Source organism: Elephantulus edwardii, unplaced genomic scaffold (assembly GCF_000299155.1).
Source record: "Elephantulus edwardii isolate Elephantulus edwardi_28Jun2011 unplaced genomic scaffold, EleEdw1.0 scaffold00160, whole genome shotgun sequence".
NCBI classification, from domain to species: Eukaryota; Metazoa; Chordata; class Mammalia; order Macroscelidea; family Macroscelididae; genus Elephantulus; species Elephantulus edwardii.
This window is the reverse complement of record NW_006399910.1, coordinates 952973-974223: the sequence shown is the minus strand read 5'-3', so window position 1 is coordinate 974223 and position 21251 is coordinate 952973. Positions and strand designations below refer to the sequence as shown.

Sequence of the window (21251 nt, the reverse complement as noted above, 5' to 3'; positions counted from 1 at the left end):
AAAGAAAAAAATAGATAAATAAAAGAATTATTTGCTTATTATCCTGACTAAACTAACTCAGTCCCACAAGGAAAAATATTGTATAAAACTATTACTGTAGAATGAGTATGAGGATGCAAGGGCAGGGGATGGAAGTAGAGGGATGAAGATATGGGAGGGGGGAGGATTAATCATGGAGTTGTACAATTGGATGGGTGGGAGGGTGAGGGAAATTGGAAAAATCTGATCTGAGAAACAATGTATTCAAATTTTGTTAAGTAAACTAGTATAATTTTTAAAAATCAGGGGGGAAATTATTTACTCAGCGTATAGACTGAATAGGTATGGAGAAAGGATACAACCCTGTTTCACACCCTTCCAGCTTTTAAATTACGCAGTATTCGAACTTCCTCGTGTCCCAAAATGCCTCAGTGTAAACTTGGTGCACCGCCAGGCCGCCTCTCCCCTAGAGGGCGTCGCGCAGAATCCGAGCACCAGGGTTATCATGAGGGCCGGAAGTGTTTCCTTTCAGGGCTCCCGCGGGCCTGAGGATGTAGTTCCTGTTTCCTGTTAGTAGATGTGCGCACGTGCGTGGCCGAAGAAACCAGAACCAGCCCAGGAAGCAGCGAGTTGGTTGTCGGTCCCGTCGTGAAAGGCTATTAACCGTCATCATGTCTAACCTGCCGATGAAACTTCTGCGCAGGAAGATCGAGAAGCGGAACCTGAAATTGCGGCAGCGAAATCTGAAGTTACAGGGTGAGAGACTTATACTTTGCCTGCTGATCGGGCCGGGCCGTGTAGGACCGCGCTTCAGCTGCGGATCAGGCCAGGCCGAGTATGACCATGCAGCTCGCAGAGGGACCAGCGGGACGGCGGACGGCTGCCCGCGGCCGGTTCTCACGTCGCTGGTTGCTGGGCCCCTGGGTTCGCGAGCAGCTGTTCTCTTCGCAAGGTCTAAATAGAAGCTCTTTGATTTCTGCCAGGTTCTTATGGTCCCTCCAAGCTGTAGTCTAATCTAGGCTTTTTTCATCTCTATTCCCTTCCCGACGCCTTTGTCACCTACCCGAAGGTCTCCGCGCTCGCAGTTAGAGACATACATGGAGCCCTGTCAACGTAGATTGTGTTTCTTCCCAAATAATTGCACCCCTTCCATTCGGCTCCTGCTCTCTAGCTGTGGACTTTTTTCAACTCTAAAATATCCCCTGACGCCTAACTCCGGGTTAAATTCTCTAACCCCTGATGAATGCCTGGATCCTCCACAAAGACTGGGAAGGTTTCAGGAAATAGCAAAGGCATTTGCAGTGCTGACTTCCTGACAGGAGGACAGATTATTTGGTCAGGCTAAAATAGAAATGTCCATAGCAATCTTGGAGCCAAAATTGCCTCACCCAATAAATTTTCACCAGAGATAAAGAGAAATCTTAGAGGGGGTGACGTTCTTTTATGTCCCCCGTTTCCTGTTAAGCAATACGGGTTATGACTGCATATTTTTTTTTTTGCTGATAAAAATATGAAAATTTCTTTTACATAGTGCGTTGCTATATGGTAAATATTGGGTTAAGTGGTTTGGTCTCATCAAGTGTGTTCTCAAGTCACTATCCTCTAGGAAAATTAAATTGAATGTTTCCAAATTGTGTAAGATAAGCCATAATTTTGTACAATTATAAGGTGTAAATACTTTGTCACTATATCACCCGTGTTTATCAGCTGTGTTATTTAAATGTGCTTGCTGGTTCCTGATCCCATCTAAGCTCATGGACACTTTTTGTCACGAATTCAGCCCCTTAATGACAGAGTTGGAGAAGCTCAGTGCAGGGATTCTCCTTTCAGTACTTTCCTTAAAGTATTGTTGTTTTTTGTGTGCACTAGAGTCAAAATCGATCCATAGCTGACCCTCCAGCAGATTTTCAGAGGTGGTTAATTGTGTAGATGGAGATTACCCATCCTTCTTCCATGGAGTTGCTGGTGGATTTGAACTGCATGCCTTCAGGATTGCAGTACAGCTTCTTAACAATAAGCCACCAGAGCTCCCTCTTTAAAGGATGCTGTATTTTGTTGTTAGGTGCCGTCGAGTCAAGTATGACTAAATAGGAACCCTATGAAGAAAAGATCCGAACCTTGTTCTATCCTGTGCCATCCTCATACTTCCAGACACACAAGAGCCCACTGTGGCAGTCACTCTGTCATTCCACCTGGTTGAAGGTCTTCCTCTCCTTTGCCAGCCCTCCACCCTTCCCAACATCATGACCATCCAAGCAATGAGGCAAAGCCTCATCATCATTCTTGCCTTCGAAGAGCACTCCAGCTGCACCTTCTCCAAGACATCTGTTTGTTCTCTTGGCCGTCCATGAGATGTTCAGTGCTCTTTTCCAACACCACAGCTCAAAATGCGTCAATTCTTTTTCTGTCTTTTTTACCCATTGTCCCGCTCTCAGATAGATAGCAAGTGATCAGAAAGACTGTGGCCTGTATAAAACAAATCTAAGACCTCAAACTGACATTACTCCCCAGTAATTTGGAGAGGTCTCTAACTGCCTTACAAGATGGTAAACTTTTATTGTACACAGTAAAATTGTAAGCAGTCTTAGCACATGAGAGGAGGGAAAACTAACTTCACTCCTAGAAACCACTGAATTACTTGTTTGAGATGTCAGTATTTTTATGTAAGTTTCTTTCTTCTAATTTTTGTTCTTTGTTAACAGGAGCATCAGGTGTGAACCTTTCAGAATCCCACAATGGAGATATATCTGAAGAAATGGTTGGAGGTGGAAAAATAGAAAAATCCCTAAAACAGTCTATGAAAGCAGACTTGTTAGAAGCTCACAATGGGGACATGTTTAAAGAAACATCAGAAAATGTGAAAATTAAGAAATCTCCCAAGAAAACTGCCATTTTAACTAATGGGGAAAATGTAAAAATTAAAAAATCCCCCAAGAAATCTGCCATTTTAAACAATGAAGAAGCAGCAACACAGCATCCCAGCTCAGAATCGAAAAAGAGAAAAGTGGAGGATGCTGCTGGGCCTGGTAGGTGCTTCTTTGTTACAGAGCTATAGATGATCCCTGTTTTCAGGAGTCAGTCTACTCACTCATTGCTGTTATTACTGTATTTGACACATGAGACCCTTACCCTTACCAGGACATAAGGAACAGGTTAAGTTAGTGGCCAAAACAGCTTGAGATAGAAGATTAACTTGTTCAGTTGTTTCTTATGTTATTGTTTTGAACCACATAACCTAGTAACCCTGGAAAAGTACCACTATTAGACCTCAGAATTTAAAAAAAAAAAATTGCTGATCTTTTGGACAGTTGCCGAAAGCTAGGCCAATCTCATTGTCATCACATAGTTTCCACTCACATGATCTCCTAGGACAGAGTAGAACTGTCCATTGTGCTTTCCAGTGCTGTAAACCATAAGGGAAGCAGAGCTGCTCTCTTTGAGAGTTCGCTAAGCTTTTTATGATAAACAACATTCAGTGACAATGTTTCAGGAAACCTGTTTCTAACAGGATTGTGAGATTACTAATGTGAAAGAGATCTGGGCCAACAGAATCATCCCAGTCTCCTATGGATGACTTTGAGACTTTACATAAACAATTCATTTACTTCTTTACACCAGTCCTCTTTTCCTAACACAGATAACTCCCTTTGAAAGGAAACTTGCTAATAAATATATCAACATGGGATGAACAGGATTGTAAGAGAGTTAGGAAAGTTATTTTGAACACTCAGCTGAAACATTTTCTGGTGGTGGAGGGGGGTGGTGTGCTCTGCAGTTTGAACCTTTCATAGCTGCCTCTCCAGCGGAATTTCAGGGAGGCAGTAAATCACATGGGAGGAGACTTCCCATCCTTTTGCAGAGCAGCTAGTGGATTTGAGCCTTTGCGTTTGCAGCACAACTTAATTGTGATAACAAGCAGATTGGAAAGTTGGACAGGTCAGCAGCCTACCAGAACTGTTTTTATAACTGCATTCACCGCTTGATCAGCAAAGTTAAGTGATTTCAACAGAGGCCACAGGCCTGCAAAGCATAAACTGTTGTTTTCTGTCTGGCTTATAACAAAAAAGTTTATTATCCTCTAGATTGTAATCATGAGGATGGTACAGATAGGGCAGGGTTCAGAACTGTTGTTCATAGAGTTGCTGTAATTCATACATGATGACATCTAACAACCGCTCCTATGAAAGAGGTATCTGAGCACTGTTAAGTCCTGTGCCATCCCTGTTGAAGTCATTGTGTCAGTCCCATCTGTTGTCTTCTACTTCACTGAATCTCCACCCTTCTAAGTGTGATAACTTTCTCCAAGGACGAGCCCCTCCTTAAACCATGCCCACAGTATATAAAATGAATTTTGCCATCCTTGCCTCCAAAGAGCAAACTGGTTTCACCATATTCAGGATAGTCCTGTTTGTTTTCATAGCACTCCATGGTATGTTCAGTACTCCTCCAGCACCACAACTCAAAGGCATAAATTTTTCTGTCAGCCTTACTCATTGTCCAATTTTCAGATAGCTAGTGATTGAAAAGACCATGGTTTGGATGAAGTGCACCTTAGTCTTTAAACCAACGCCATTGCATTTAGTACACGGGAGAGGTGCCTAATAACTGTTTTCACAATGCAGCTCATCTTTTAGTTTCTTGACTGCTGCTGCCAAGGGTGTTGATTGTATAAAGTAAGGTGAAATTGTTGACAACTTAAATCACTTCTCCATCTATTATGATGATGCCTTTTGGCCTGGTAGTCAGGATTCTGTTTGTCTTGATGTTGTCCATATTGAAGGCTGTAAGTTGCACAATATCCTCTTCCATCTTATCTAATAAAAGGTTTCTTTAAGAAAAATACTTTGAACTTTCCCAAATATGCCTGCTGTCTTCATGCTCCCTGGCATCCATCTGTGATGAGTTTACAAGAAAATGCTTGAAATGTAAAGGTTGGAGGAAATGTGCATATTGGGAATTCCAGTTGTTTATTTCTTGTAGGTTTTTGTGTTTTGTTGTTTTTTTTTATTGTTTTGTACCAACAAATCGAATTGCCCCTCCTCTAACGGAGCATCTGGTGGATTCGCACCATGGGCCTTCAGGATTGCAGCACACCTTCTTGCCACTAGGCCACCAGAGCTCCCAGTTTAGATATAAAGAATTCCAGTTTGGATATAAAATTAGTTTAATCCTGGCCTAAAAGTATTTATATCTTGATATTATTATTGTAACCATACCAAAAATGTTCTGCACTCAAGCATTGAGCCACAGGGCTACAATTTTTTGTTCTCTTGGTAAGGTATAAGAAATATTCCAAGGAAAGCAGAAGTGAGCCTTAAGGATGAGTGGCTTTTGACATGAGTACCTGTGACTTTTGATTGTGTGAGCATACAGACTGCCAGTTCTCAGAAGGTGCAGCAGAGAGATCATCCCTGAGTTCTGATTTTGGGTCTGTGCTGACACCATCACTAACTGCCATAAATGAAGTAGAGAAATGAGAAAGCCCAGCATATATGGGTTAAATTGTTTGCCGTGGTTTAGAATCTTTACGATAGTAGGGATTCAAATTAAAAAGGTGGTTTGAGATCACTTGCTGAGCATTTTGAAAGTAGAAATATGAACCAAGGGTCCTTACTATTCTTCTCTGTCACCACTTAAGGCAAAAAGCACTTCATTTTCTGTCATTCAATGTGATAGATGGATCTGCCCTGTCTCTTTGGTAATTTGAAGAGCCTTCTGTTTTTCTGAGTTTCTTTCCCATACCTAAAATCCTTATTTATTGTTTATTGAGCTTTTTCTTACACATTAGACACTAGATTTTACAGGGACAAAGTCAAAGCTTCTAGCGAGGTATAAAAAAACCCAAATTATTGTTTTAATCATGTCCCCTTTCCTGAAGTGTATGAAACTTAGCATAATCTGTTTCTTTAAATTATTTAGTTAACTTTTGGAAGAAAATTCTTGGTTCTTTAAAGAATAGGTATTGTGACTACTCAGGTGGCTTGATGGCACATAATTACAACATTGTTACTACTATATTCATTATACTATTGTACTTCTATATTCATTACTGTACTTAGTAGTGAGTATTGTAACTACTAATTGCCGTCAAGTCAGAACCCACTCATAACAGAACGTCCAGTGGGTTTTTGGAAGCTGTAAATTGCCTAAAGGAGATTTGTCCATCTCTCACGGAACTGCTGGTGGATTCAGACAACCCTTGTTGGCAGTGCAACACCCTACAGACTGCACCACTGTTGTTAGGTGTCGTCAAGTCTAGCACGACTCATAGCAACCGTATGAACAAAATATCTGAACTTTGTTCTGTCCTGCACCATCCTCACACTTCCAGACACAAAGCATCCATTGTAGCAGTTACCATCTCAAACCACCTGGCATCTGTAATAAATAATAATTTGTTGTTATATACTGTCAAGTTGGAACCAGCTCATAGCTGACCTTCCAGCTAGTTTTCATAGATAGTAAATCACTCAAATTTGCACAACTTTCTCCTGCAAAGCAGTTAGTGGATTCAGACTGCCTGCAGTGCAACTCCTTACCACTAAGCCATCAGAACAACCTGTAATATAATAAGAAACCTAAATGCTGAATTTGTTGGCAAATCTGAATGAGTTTAAATATAACCAGATCTTTTTTCAAAAATGAAACCATTTCAGTCTTTTGGAAAAGATAGTTTTAGCATACTATAACTGGGTGTATTTTAAGCTTTGAAAGTTAATTTGTTTTTACTTGCTTTTTTATTTTATTTTTTGTTGTTGTTGTTCACGAATTTGTATTTTGTCATTTAAAACCAGTCACCAAAAAAGCAAAGACTGAAGACAAACAGCAATCTGTTGAAGTTGATGCCAAGGCTCCTACAGAAGCAGAAGGGAGTGTGGACCAGCCAAAGGAAGAGGAAGATGACAGTGAGGTGCCCAGCCTGCCCCTGGGACTGACAGGTAACTTCCAGAAGCTTTTCCACACAGGATTTATCTTTCTACTATTTTGTCTTCTTTCACTTTATATTGCCTCCTTTCTCATATTTTCAGGTGTACATAGTTTGTAGGCTCTGTGTTTATGTTCTAGAATCTCTGGTTATTTTAGTTTGTCATCATTAAAGAATGAATAGAATGAGGAAAGGAGAGTACAGTGATGATTTGAGAGACATTGTAAATGATGTTGTGCAATTGTAATGTCACAAAATGAAATGTATAGGATTGATGAATCAAAACCCAAAAAAAGTTCATTCCAGGATACATTGGGAAGTTTGTGAACCTGGAATCCTGGAGGTTTAGTACTGTCTCAGCAATAACCATGCCGTTTTGTTCTGCTTTAAATTCTGGACTTGGAATCAGCCAGCCAGCAACAATGGCAAAACAGCACAAAGTTTTCTTGGTATTATATGCCGGTAACTGAGATTTTAGTCTTGAAGAAAGACTTTCAAGTGTGACTTAGTCAACTCTTTGTCTAGTCAGCTCTTTAAAGTGTGTCTTACCTTTCCCTTCCCTCAATGTATCTACTTACTAAAAGACACATTTGCTAATGAACTGTATTCTGTTTAGGAGCATTTGAAGATACTTCCTTTACTTCTCTGAGTAGTCTTGTCAATGAGAACACTCTGAAGGCAATAAAAGAAATGGGCTTTACAAACATGACGGAAATTCAGCATAAAAGTATCAGACCACTTCTGCAAGGCAGGTATGCGCAACTTTGAAATAAGTGGAGACTGGTGTTCAGCTTTATCTTGTAGCATGGTTGCTAACTGCTAGAAATGTAATCTGGGTGGCAAGGGCAGGAATTTATTTCTTCTGTTTTGTTTTTTTTTTATTTGGGGGGTGTTTTTTAATTATCCCATTTTAGAGGTTTTTACATTGCATTTAATTCAAGTACATTATGTTTAATACAATTGAATACATTGATGATGCATTGTACCACTCCATCTCGTCAGGGCCCAATTGCATTTTTCCCATTCCCTTTCTTCCCCTTCCACCCACCAACTTCTGCTTTCCTAGTGATATTTCTTTACCTTCACCCTCTGCTATCCAGCAGTGGAATAGTGGGGTCCTTGGAGATTTCTGTGTTCAGCTTTTTGAGAAAATAGCATACTGCCTTCTATAGTGGTTGAAACATTTTACAATCCCACCACAGTGCAATAGAGTTGCATTCTCTCCATATCCTCGCCAACATTTCCTGTTTACTGCCCTGTTGAACTTTTGCTACTGTTGCTGGAGTGAGATTGTATCTCATGAATATTTTGATTCCTGTCTCTGACTGCCAGTGATTTTTAACCTTGTCTTCCTGTGTGTGTTAGCCATATCGTCTTTGTGAGGAGTCTTTACTTATCTTTTGCCTGTTTTGTAATTGGGCTTGGATGCTATACACAAAAACCACCCCAAAGTGGATTAGAGATCTATGGGGAAACATATCATTAGAGACGAAATGACAACTCATTTAGAAGTCCTAGTATGTTGCATAAGTAGGTTTGCAAATATAGCCAAAAATGCACAATTAGCAGAGGATAAAAATCAATGAATGGGACTTTCTAAAAAATCAGATCTCTCTGTGCATCAAATACTTTTTCCAGTAGAGTGAAAAGAAAACCCACAGACTGACATTTCAGACAAAGGTCTCCTAACCAGAGTTCATGGAATTTAAAGCTTCCACAAGAAAAAGTCTGCTGTATTCTTTATGAGTAGAGTGTATTATGAGACTGATACATTATTTGTAGTCCAGAAATGCTTGTTGAGTCGACTAAATGTTTTTCCCTTCCCTTTGTAATATTTAGGGATCTTCTAGCAGCCGCAAAAACAGGCAGTGGCAAAACCCTCGCATTTCTCATCCCTGCAGTTGAACTCATTGTTAAGTTAAAGTTCATGCCCAGGAATGGTAAGTTCTGCATCTGTCTGTGTCTCTCCTTAGCTCACTGGAATTTTAATTGTGGTCGTGACAGACTTTGACTTGGTCGTCATCTCCTGCTGTATAGGAACAGGTGTTCTGATCCTGTCGCCGACTCGGGAACTGGCCATGCAGACTTTCGGTGTGCTTAAAGAACTAATGACACACCACATCCACACGTATGGGCTGATCATGGGGGGCAGTAACAGATCTGCAGAAGCACAGAAACTTGCTAATGGGATCAACATCATTGTGGCCACCCCAGGCCGCCTCCTGGACCATATGCAGGTAAAGAGCAGTGCCCGCCTTGCCTTGTGTGTGACATAAACGTGACTGCTAACAATTTTTCCCGGTCCTTTGTCTTGTTAGAATACCCCAGGGTTTATGTACAAAAACCTGCAGTGTCTGGTTATTGATGAGGCTGATCGTATCCTGGATGTTGGGTTTGAAGAGGAATTGAAGCAAATTATTAAACTTCTTCCAGGTAAGTAGGGAATCTCATGTGGTTTACAGTGTGATTGATGGACATAGGTGAGGGTTATTCTTGGAAGAAAATGAACATTGATAACTAGGTGATGCAGTTGTACCAAGCAGCCTTAGAGATAGTTTGGAATGTAAGCCTCAAACCTCTACTGTTGGAAAACCATAGGAAAAAAACTTCTACTGCGTGAAACGGGGTACAATTATGATTCATGGTGACCCCATGTATGTAGAGTAGACCTGTGCTCACAGGGTTTTCTGCGCCAGCCCTTTCTTGCAAGCGTCTGTGGTGGGTTCACGCTTCTAACCTTTCAGTTGGTAATTGTGCCACCCAGGAGTTTAATAGTAACTTGATGTGGTTGGTGGTTTGCTATCGTAGAGGTTTTAAGGAAATTAAACTATCTTAAAATCAGTCTCATTTTCCTTTCACCATCTTAGATTATTAGCGTCTCATCTGATATCACCAGGTAGATTTTTTTTTTTGCCTTCAGTTCAGTTATTTCAGTTTCTCCTATTTTAAAAGGCAGTTTATAATTTTGTTAATGCATATAGAAGAAGAGCCGAGTGTTACTGGATTTTTCTGTAGAAATTGCCAGATGACTTTAGCCTTTTAGATTTTATACTTAGGCTGTTGTGTCATGTATGAATACAGACAGTTGGATGTCACTTAATCTTTCTTATCTGCTTACATTGTTGGTGGTTTTGTATACCATCAATTCAGAAACAACTCATAGCTGACCCTCCAGCAGGTTTTCGGAGACAGTAAATCTCATAGGAGGAGATTGTCCACCTCTCTTCTGCGGAACAGCTACTGGATTTGAACCAAGTGCCTTTGGGTTGGCAGCACAACTCCTTGCCACTAGGCTACCAGCCAGAATCTAATACCTTGTTGGCTATAGGTAGCAAACAAGCATGGATATCTCTCTGGCTCCAGATAGCAGAGGGGAAATGCATATAGTCGTTCACTGTTAACTGATGTTAGCTAAAGGTTTGTGTATGCCCATCATCAAGTTAGCACTTTGACCAGTCCTAGTCTGTAGCACTTTTACCCAATAGTGTGTATAAGATACCGTCGATTGGGGGTTTTTTTTTTTTTGTCTTTTGAAATGGTCAGATAGTTTTTTCTTGGTTTTTGGTTTATTGCCATATACTGTTTTGTTTAAAACATTGACCCCACAAAAATGGATTTGAATTTTAGATTCGTGAGGCGCTAAGCAAATCTGAAAAATTAGTCATACAGTAGACCAGAAGGGGCCTTTTCTAGATAAACTTTTATTTGGCAATGATACCTTATTATTTTCCTGTATTATTGTGTAGGAAATCTGTATTTTTATTCAGGAGGTATATTGGTATGTCATTTGTTGAGAGTGTCAGTTAGCTGATGTTACTATCATAGAAAAATGACAGGTAGGTGCTTATTCTCTCAGAAATGTCAATGCAGTTTCATTTTCTCACTGGGCTCAGGAGGCCAGAAATCCAGTATGTGGCTCTAGGAGGCTCCTTCCTTGTCTGTTTTATATATACCACTGAGGTGAAGAAGGCTTAACAGAGCCTGTTCCCACGTGGAACTGCATCCTTAAGATTTCAGAAATTTCCTCCCAGTGGAGGGTGTCAATTCAATCCATACAAAAGTTAATGCTGGTTTCAAAGAATGGTATGAGAAATTCTCCCGTTTGATTTCCTGGACAGCTTCTGTAGGATTGGTGATGTTTCTTCCTTACATACTTAGAAGAATAATTCACCAGTGAGCCCATGTTTCACATGAAGGATTAAATATAATACCTTTGATAGAAAGCTAATCAAGTTGGTGTTCATTGAGTGAACATTAACAGTGCCTTTCACCAAGTTTCCCATTTTAAGTTGCAAATATATAGCAGTCAGAAAGTTCCCTTACTATAGATTCTGTAGAGATGGCATGGGCCCCCATCCTGCTTTTTTAGGATATTTGTAGTTAGGAACATTTTGTAACAGGTCTTTCCTTACCTATCTGTTCCAGTACGCAGGCAAACCATGCTTTTCTCTGCCACACAAACCAGAAAAGTTGAAGACCTGGCTAGGATTTCTCTTAAAAAAGAGCCCTTATATGTTGGTGTTGATGATGATAAAGCCAACGCAACAGTAGATGGTCTTGAGCAGGTATGTTACATTAAACTGCAAAAATCTAATGTTATTCTTTGTGATTGTTTTGTGCATTATCCAGAAAGCCTTTATGTGAGGGAGCCTTTAATTCAAATGTAATGAATGTGGCCATTTAACTCGAGTATTAAGTGTCATAAACACTGATTGGATCACTGATCCTTTCTCTGCTATGTATCTATAATACCACATGTTGTTATTGTTTGTGGGTGCCGTCAAGTTGCAACTCATAGGATCCTATGAACAACAAATCTGAACCCTGGCCTGTACTGTGCCATCCTCATCCTCTGTGATATACTTGAGCCCATTGATACAGTCATTATGTCAGTCTGTCTTGTTGAGCATCTTCTCCTCTTCCACTGACTCTCCACCTTCCCTTTTCCTAGGACTGGCTCCTCCTAGCAACATGCCACAACTTTGTGAAACTAAATTGGGGCATCCTTTCCTCCAAGGAGCATCCTGGTTGCACTTTCTCCAAAACACTTGTGTTTGTTCTTTTGGCAGTCCGTGAGATGGTACTTTTCCCTAATACCAGAACTTGAGAGATACCGATTATCTTCTGTCATCCTTATTTATTGTCCAACTGTCAGATGTGTAGGAAGTAATTGAAAGGACTATAGCTTGGATCAGGTGCGCCTTAGTGTTTAAACTGTCACTTTTGCTCTTTAACATTTCAGAGAAGTCCTTGACAGCATATTTTCCCAATTCAATATATCTTTTGATTTCTTGACTGCTGAGACAAAAGGTACTGGTTATATATCCAGATACAATGAAATCATTGACAAATTCAGTCTTTTCTCCATCTATCATAGTATTGCCTGTTGACTCATTGGTGAGGGTTTTTATATTCTTGATGTTAAGGTGTAATTCATAGTAGAGTCCAGCTTCTTGAATGATTTGCTCAGCACATAGATTGAGTACGTATGGTGAAAGGACACAGCCCTGATGTACACCTTTCTTTATTTTACTCCATGAAGTGTTTCCTTCGTGTGTTTAGACAGCAGCTTCTTGGTCTAAATACAGATTGTGCATGAGCACAAAGTGTTCTGGAATTCCACTTCTTCTCAATGTCAGCCATAATTTCATCAGTCCACACAGTTAAATGTCTTTGTATAGTCAGTAAAACACGGACATCTTTCTATTATTCTCTGCTTACGCCTGTATTTATTTTGACATTGACAGTGATATTCCTGGTGCCATGGCCCCCACTCTTCTAAATCCAGCTTGAATTTCTAGCAGTTCTCTGTCAGTGTACTGTTCTAGCCATTTTTAGATAACCTTCGCTTAAATGTGAGATTAATGATATTGTTCAATAATTTCCACATTCTGTTGGATCACTTTTTTGGGAGATGGAGACAAATAATACCCCTTTTCCAATCAGTTCGGCAGATGACTGCCTTCCAGATTGCTTGGCACAGCCTGGTGGGTATATCAAATACTGTATCTTATTTGCTGGAATATGTCCGTTGATATTCCATCTGTTCCTGAGACTTCCTTTTTTGATAGTGCCTTCAAGGCAGCATCAGCTTCTTCCTCGTTAACATTGGTTCTTGATCTTACACTGTTTCCTAAAATGGTTCCATGTCAACCAGGTTTTTTTGATGCAGTGATTCTGTGTATTCCTTCCATCTTGTTTTGATGCTTCCTTGATCATTCAAGAGTTTGCCCACAGCATCCTTCCTTCAGTATTGTAACTGGAGTCATAAGGGGTTTTTTTCAGTTCTTTGAGCTTACGAAATACCAACTGACTTCCTCTCTTTATTTTCTGACTGCAGTTCTTTGTACAGTCTGTTACACTTTGTCTTTTCAAGTAACTCTTTAAAAACTTTTGCTAGTCTCTTTTACTTCACCATTTCATCCCTATGTTTTGGCTTCTCCACGTTTTAAGTGCAATTTTCAGAGTCTCTTCGGACAGCTATTTTGATCTTTTTTTTCTGCCTTGTCTTTGTAATAACCTTTTGTTTTCTTCCTAGATTAAATCTTTCATGTCCTCTCACTGCTTAGCTGCTGGTCACATAGCTATTGCTAATCACATTCCAAAAATTTCTTGAACTGTCAGTTTTAGATGCACTGAGAGTTTTTTGGTTGCTTAAAAATCTGACATAGGAGCTAAGTTTAAAAATGTAGATGCTGTCTTCAGGGCACAAAGCTGTGGAAGAGTAGAAAGAAAATGGTAAGGCTACATCCTCAACTGATTAGCACTTTGCAGTTCCTATAAAATAAAACCTTGAATTGTTCGGATAGTTTTTAAAACTGCATTCTGTTTTATTACCTTATTTAAGACCATGCACTTAAAAGCGCTTGTTTTAGGAGACCTTTTAAAAAGTGAATTCTGATATGCCTAAGAAGACCCCAGTTAATAGAGGTTTTAGTATAATTGCAGGAACTTTTGGTGACCAGGAATCCTTTTACATAGAAAAGGTGTGAGTGCAGCCAGGCCGCAGGTAGCATTAAGCTTTTCTAGAAATCTCTGTTAGAATCCACACAGCAGGCTTGCTCTAGCAAATGATTGTCAGTGTCTATGCAATATTTTTACCTCTGTTTGAAGCTAAATATGTGTTTGATTAATTCTTCTCTATTTACTTGAACCATTTGTAGGGATATGTTGTTTGTCCCTCTGAGAAAAGGTTTCTTCTGCTCTTCACATTCCTTAAGAAGAACCGAAAGAAGAAACTAATGGTGTTCTTTTCGTCTTGCATGTCTGTGAAGTACCACTATGAGTTGCTGAACTACATCGATTTGCCTGTTTTGGCCATTCATGTACGTTACAATGATGACATTTTTATTGTTTGAATAGCCGTACTTGTCAAGCTGTATATTTAGGGACTTGCATTATTGCTGTCACCTCTGAGCATGATTGACTAGTTCTGTCAGCACTGGGTGCCGACACTGTACTGTGTACTGTGCTGGCTATGGGGGGAAGGCACAATGTAGTAGACACATCATCCTCCTCAAAAGGACATAAAGCATAAGCCGGGGGGACTTTGAAATAAAACCAGTATGAAGATTTCATAGTTTGGTGTCTATAAATAGGTTTCCCAGAATCAGCATCAAGTTGGTAGCTCTAATAGGTGTTTTTATTTTATTCTAGGGAAGGCAGAAGCAAAATAAGCGAACAACCACATTTTTTCAATTCTGCAATGCAGATTCGGGCATCCTGTTGTGTACAGATGTGGCAGCTCGAGGGCTTGATATTCCTGAAGTTGACTGGATTGTTCAGTATGACCCTCCCGATGACCCTAAGGTAGTTGACGTTTGGGGACTTTATCTACAATGGTTCTCCATTATCAGGTGCTCACAATCTCTGGGTTCCTGAGATTTGTCCCTTAGTTACTCATTTCAAATGACTGAAGTATTTCTCTGGTGTTGATAACTATTGAAGGCGTGTTGAGGCCCAAAGCAAAGAGTTGGATAGAGTTTTATAAAAGAGCAAGTTTCACTGAGAAGGGTTTTCAGGAAGTAGTGAAATTGTGGCAACTTAACTTTGTATGTAAACTTTCAAATAAAAGATATTTATTAAAAACAATAATAAATGGATTTTGTCAAATAACATTTGACTCTGGGAGGCAGCAGCATCTGAAAGATAACAGTTAATACTCAGTTTCATGTTAACGTGCCCATCACGTTCAGCTCATCGTTGTCCTTGGTCACTGTTCTGTTACTTGTTCGGGGTGAAGTGTGGCAGGTAAGATGGTAGGGCAGCTTTACATGGAGGAGTCAGTGGCATCCCTGTGGGAACCAGTCCATACAGTTGTGCTGACTGCCCTCTGCTCACACCGGATACATCCGGGAAATAGAAATACATTCCATCTCTAGGAGTCACTGTTAACTGAGCTTGTCTTTTTCAACCACAGGAGTATATTCATCGTGTGGGGAGAACAGCCAGAGGACTGAATGGAAGAGGGCATGCCTTGCTCATTTTGCGCCCAGAGGAATTGGGTTTTCTTCGCTACTTGAAGCAATCTAAGGTGAATATCTTCACTTGGAAAATCTTGAGCTGGGACTATGTGCCAGTGGCGAGGATCTTAAACATCATGTCTGCAGAGTCTGGTCAGGGAAGTGCTATTGTAACTGACCCACAGAGGTGGACAGGCTCATACTCTGCCATTGTCCCAGGCTGCCCTCCCATTAAGTGCAAACTCCAGAGCTGCTGGGCTTGCTGTAAGGTCCCCAACACCTCCCGTCGCCACCTTCATGGTGTTTCTTTTCTCCTCTGTCAGGTGAAGTGAGAATCCTCGTTCACCCCTGCCTCTTCCCTGTCTTTTATTCATCAGCTTCACTATTATCTTGAGTCTGTGACTCGCAATTAGGCCTTTATCATCCTAGGACTCACTGAAAAAAGGCTAGCTTTAACCCTAAACCCATCCCATGAACACTACTCCTAATGTGTCTATTGCCTTTCCTAAATCTGCCCTTTTGGAAAAGCATTTCTCTTTTTCCTAACTGACCTCCTAGGCAATCTAACCTAATCTGACTTGAACCTCATTTCATTCCACTAAAATAATTCTTGAGAATCATCTAAGACCCCTTTGTTGTTAGATTTTATGGACACTTGTCAGACCTCATTGTCTCCCTGACAATTTAACCCCGCAGCCTCCCTGGTGTTGTCTACTTAAATGGATGCTCCTCCACACAGCAGCTGCATGTCCCTCAATAAAGCAGACAAAAATCTAGTGCTGTCATATCCATTTCCATCTTACAGTAGTTCCTCTTTGGAATCATTATGGGAGCAGACTGCCTGATTATGTTCCCAGCTATGACTGGTTCATCTAGACTGCCAGCCTTTCTGATTGGCAGCCTGTGCATCACTGCACTACACCCACATGCAGCTCCCCGAATGAAACAGTGTAGTTCTGCACATGTTCTCTAGACTCTTTTTTCTGTTAGTTGAAATGTTGAAATGCTTTCATTATGCCATCTTTCCTACTGTTTGCTCATCTCTCTTACCCACAGACTGCAGGCTTTGGAGCAGGGTTCCAGCACCTATTCGAGTCAGGTACTCTTCTAGCGTAGGGTAAAAATGATGGCTGTGTGCAGTTTTTTCCTGTAGAAGTTTGTAGTCACCCCTCAGTGTGCCATTAACCCAGGCCCCTTGCTAACTAAAAGCTTTTCAGGAGGCTTGTCGCTTTCTTAGTGTTGCTGTAACAGAAATAGGGGAGTGACTTGAAGGAGCCTGTTTTCTCGATTGGAGGCCAGAAGTCTAAAATCGGGCCCTGGCTGTAGCAGAATCTTTCTCCCTCAGCTCTGAGCAAAGAGCCGTGTCTCAGTGTCTGCAGCCCAAGTGTTCCTCAGTTCCCTGGAGAGTTGTCCTTTCCATATGGCATCTGACCTTTGCCAGCCCCTACCTCAGTTTATGCTTATTCATTACTTATCTAGGAACAGAAATATTACTAAAAACAGAAATATTCCCAAACTTAAGAGGTGACATAGTGATAAGGAATCTTGCTGACAACCCAAAGGTACATGGTTTGAATTCACCAGCTGCTGTATGGGAGAATGATGGGCAACTCTCCTTCCATGCAGTTTACTGCCTCTGAAAACCTGCTGGAGGGTCAGCCGTGACTTGGTTCTGAATCAATGATACACTTCATTATCATTCCCAGATGAGATTACATTCCCAAGTGTAAGGCTCTGAATGCTGAACACATATTCTGGTGTTCACAGTTCATTTCCTAATTCAGTGCATAACCTAATCAAGATCATGTCGTTGTGTACTGTCACATCAGAACCAACTCATGACTGACCATTCAGCAAGTTTTCAGAGCAGTTAATCACTCAGGAGGAGATTATTAATCTTTCTCCCACAGAACATCTGGTGGATTTGAACCATGTGACTGAGATTGTAGCACAGCTTCTTACTGCTAGGCCACTAGAGCTCCATAATAGTCTTATTTAGCCAAAGGTACTTACTAGCTCCTTTTCTCTGCCCAGTTCCTTACCTTTCTTCTCAGGAGGCTAGAATTGTGCATTCCTTGGCATATTCTGTGTGACCGGCAGTGTGCTAGGAGTCCAGGGGGTCCAGTGACTGTGGTCTTCAGAACCTGTGAGCTGCATTGAAACCACCACTGCCCAGGCTCCCATCACATCCCTAGCTGCTTCATTCAGCTGGAAAATACATGCATACATACATACATTCATTCATTCATGTATGTTTTGATCCATTCTGGTTCACTAATATTTATACTTTGTTCTCTAGGTTCCACTAAGTGAATTTGAATTTTCTTGGTCCAAAATTTCGGATATTCAGTGTCAGGTATGCTTTTCCTTTTCTAAAAAATCATCTGTCACAGCACTGGCTGGTGTTTGCACAGGCAGGCACTGCCCCTTTTCCTGTAATAAGAGTCTGAGCTGTGCTCTCTGAGGGAGGGCTCTTGCTGGGCATGCTGCTACGCTAACTACTCTGTTCCAACTAAGACCTTGCAGGAACTAAAGCATGCTTTTGAAAATATCCCAAGGCATGCAGCAAGCACGTTCCTTGACACGTTTTCTGTGGGATTAATTTGATCAATGATGGGTAAAATCTGCATGTGATGGGCAAATGACAATTTTTTTTTTGTTAAAACTAATGTTGCTTTTCGTTTCAGCTTGAAAAACTGATTGAGAAAAACTACTTCCTTCACAAGTCTGCTCAGGAAGCATATAAGTCATACATTCGAGCATATGATTCCCATTCTCTGAAACAAATCTTCAATGTTAACAACTTAAATTTGCCTCAAGTTGCTCTGTCATTTGGTTTCAAGGTGCCTCCTTTTGTTGACCTGAGTATCCTTTTTCTGTTACCAGTTGATACAAGAGCTAAGGGGCTAGAAGTTTAACGAATGTTGCTCTGGTTGTCTGAGGACTGACAGCTCATGTCCACCTGGTATCTTTGTGCACAGGACAGAGCTGCTGTGCACAGGACAGAGCTGCTGTGGAGCAAGTAGGTCCTAACTGCCGAGGTGGGACTATCTGAGAATGAGACTATCTGTCGAAGGGATTTGAGTGGCAGACAGTAGAAGTCAGTTACAGTTTTAATGGAATCCAGTGTGTTGCAGAGTAACTTTCCATTGATGTTAGAAATAAAACGCACTCTTGGGATGACTCGGCAGACACCCAGAGGGTTAAAATAACAGCTCTCAGACCGCTCTACAAGGTATTTGGGAGAGAGGCCACTAACGTTGAAGGGCAAGGGAGCCCTTTTAACATAGGGCCATGGAAGGGAGTACATGAAAGGAGGAAACAAGATCAGCAAAAAATAGAACTGAAGTGGCTCAAGCTAAAGGCAGAAAATGCCTCAAGTCGTTTTTGCTATAGTTTATGATGGGTACTTGGTTAGCACTTCGGAGAGGAAACAACCACCTAAGACAACGAATTCCAGTATTCTGATAATTGGCAACCCTATTGTAGACATTTAGTAAATACTTGCTCTATTAAACATCATCTCAAGCTATGTGAAGAATGCTGCCTCACATTAAGCATTTATAATCCATTCCAAACAAGTGAGCAGTCTGAACGGTAGAGAGGATATTATTGTGTTCTTAGGAACTCATTCAGAATTGCCTCTTTGAGGACATTGTTTTGTTGTTAAGTGCTGTCGATTCGCATGCGACACATAGGAGCCCTGTGAAGGAGAGTCCTCAATGCTTGGGTGCCTTTCATCCTCTCTCTAGGTTCATAGGGTTTCCGGAGGCAAGCTATTATGGATTGTCTTACTATTTTTTGTCTTTAGTAATTTTTTGTCAATTAGTAATGCTATTTTCACACCCTGGTTTTAGTCTGCAAACAAGTGGCTATTTCTGATTTTCTGGTCGTGTCACAGGCTTGTGTGCACTTATTTTTCTCTTCATTGCTGAGAGGGGAGTGATAAAAGGACAATTGTAAATGTGGTTTTCACTCTGTAGATGTTAATGTTTATTATTGCTTGGATTCCTTAACATTCATCTTTAGATGTGAATAGCAATGATGGCAAACTTAAAAAGCGAGGTGGAGGCGGCGGATTCGGCTATCAAAAAGCCAGAAAAGTTGAGAAGTCTAAGATCTTTAAAAACATTAGCAAGAAGTCACCGGACAGTAGGCAGTTCTCACACTGAAGACATGCCTTCCTTCATCTGGAATAACTTTGTCCAAAATGGATTTTCTTTCCCCTGTTCTAGCGGGAATATTTTTATAGACTTTACAGTTTGGACTGATTTATCAAGAGTATAAATTGCCACGGGCAGCCAGCAGTAAGGACTATTCTAGCAAATCTTTATTTTCAGGGAATAGAAAACAATTACATCTGCCCAAAGCTAAAGTATGTTTTCTTCAGTTTATGTTGTTTTAATAGAAATTGTTCTACTAATTTAACTGTAAAATACAGGTGAGTGTAATAGGCAAGCAATAGCCATAGTGAAAATACTACATATGTATTTTTTAAAAAAAAAATTATATATGGTTAGGGTTTTCTTTATGTTTTGTCTATGTTTTGATCTTTAGTTTTTAACCATAGTTAATGACATTGTCCCTACCCTTAACCTTGGGGGGGGGGTCATATAGATGGGAAGAGAACTTTGGGGAATATAAGTACCTGTTTATTTTTCTGAGAAAGTCAAATGTAGAGGAAACAGGTTGATAAATACTAAGGGGAAAGTTCTGTTCAATGCTTGGGCACAACTCTCTTGCCTTGGTTTCTTGGGGGTCCACATGACCATTGGGTTCCGGGTGGAGGAGACTGGCCATCTTCCCACATAGCAGTTGGTGCATTCGAGCACTCGGCCTTCTGATTAGCAGTGCAGCACTCAGCAGTACACCAGCAAAGCAACTTGGTGTTGGTTTTTTGTTTTAGAAATAATTATGTTGCTTCTAAAAACCACAGAAGCAAAAGAGAATATTTAATCCCAGTCAAATATAAATACTGTTAATACAATGGTGTGTATGATCATCTAGTTTTTTCTATGCATTTTCATACTTTTACATTTTCTTTTAGAAGTGAAGCCATGTCTGTCCACTGTTGTAACCATCTTGTTTTTAGCATGTTATGTTGTGTCATTAAATAACTCCCATCAGTCTTGTATTTACTACTGTGCTGCTTTGACCCTCCCTTGATCTGCCTGAATCTGGTTCGTAGAAGCCTGTTTAACTGAGGCTGCCTCTCCCTATCTGAACATGTCTAGAATTCCAATTTGGTATTGTTGGCTTAATAAGAGTAAGTCAGATCTATAGAAGTTTTGTGAGAGAAGTATAAGATTGTTCCACCTTTAGTAACTTGGCATTTCAAGTCTCAACATGAGACCTAGCTAGCATGACTGGAGTTCAGATATGAGGAACTAGAATTAAAGACACGATTAGGACAACAGTTTGCCAAGTTCATTTTCTCAAAGCCTTTTGGGTTCCTTTGCAGAGAACACAGTGCTGTGGGAGTTTGAAGGATGTTGGGTTGGTTCGAAGAGAGGGGTCCTGTGGCTGCAGCCATAAGCAAGTTGGGTAGGAAGCAAAGCAGATAACTTTCCAGACTGCTGGGCTGCGAGTGCTGGTTAATCATTGCTGAATCTAAATTTGTAAATATGAGATTAAATTAAGGAACTTGAAATGTGAAAATTCTCCTGGTTATGAGGACCAGAGGAAAGGGATGCAGTGATTTGAAAAGAATACCGGAAGAGCCTGAGAACCAAGGAGACCCCTGGAAGCCAGGAGACTGACTCCTGGAATACACGTATATATTAACTTCACACTTGAAAAGAAACTACAGAATATGAAATATTAAGCTATTTGTTAATAATAATTTTTTAAAAAGAATATTAGGAATAATTGGTTTTGGGTTAAAA

At 40.5% G+C, this 21251-nt stretch overlaps 1 protein-coding gene across 1 annotated transcript; it reads left to right on the top strand.

The window, feature by feature from the left end:
- The first annotated feature begins 650 nt into the window (after nucleotides 1-650).
- DDX18 (DEAD (Asp-Glu-Ala-Asp) box polypeptide 18) lies at nucleotides 651-19538 on the top strand. Its single transcript, XM_006895134.1, has 14 exons — nucleotides 651-735; nucleotides 2682-3005; nucleotides 6774-6917; nucleotides 7521-7656; nucleotides 8744-8844; nucleotides 8942-9141; nucleotides 9223-9337; nucleotides 11330-11469; nucleotides 14068-14229; nucleotides 14561-14713; nucleotides 15324-15437; nucleotides 17666-17722; nucleotides 18054-18231; nucleotides 19396-19538. Exons 1-14 carry the CDS (start codon nucleotides 651-653, stop codon nucleotides 19536-19538), a joined length of 2052 nt encoding a protein of 683 aa, XP_006895196.1.
- The last annotated feature ends 1713 nt before the right edge of the window (nucleotides 19539-21251 follow it).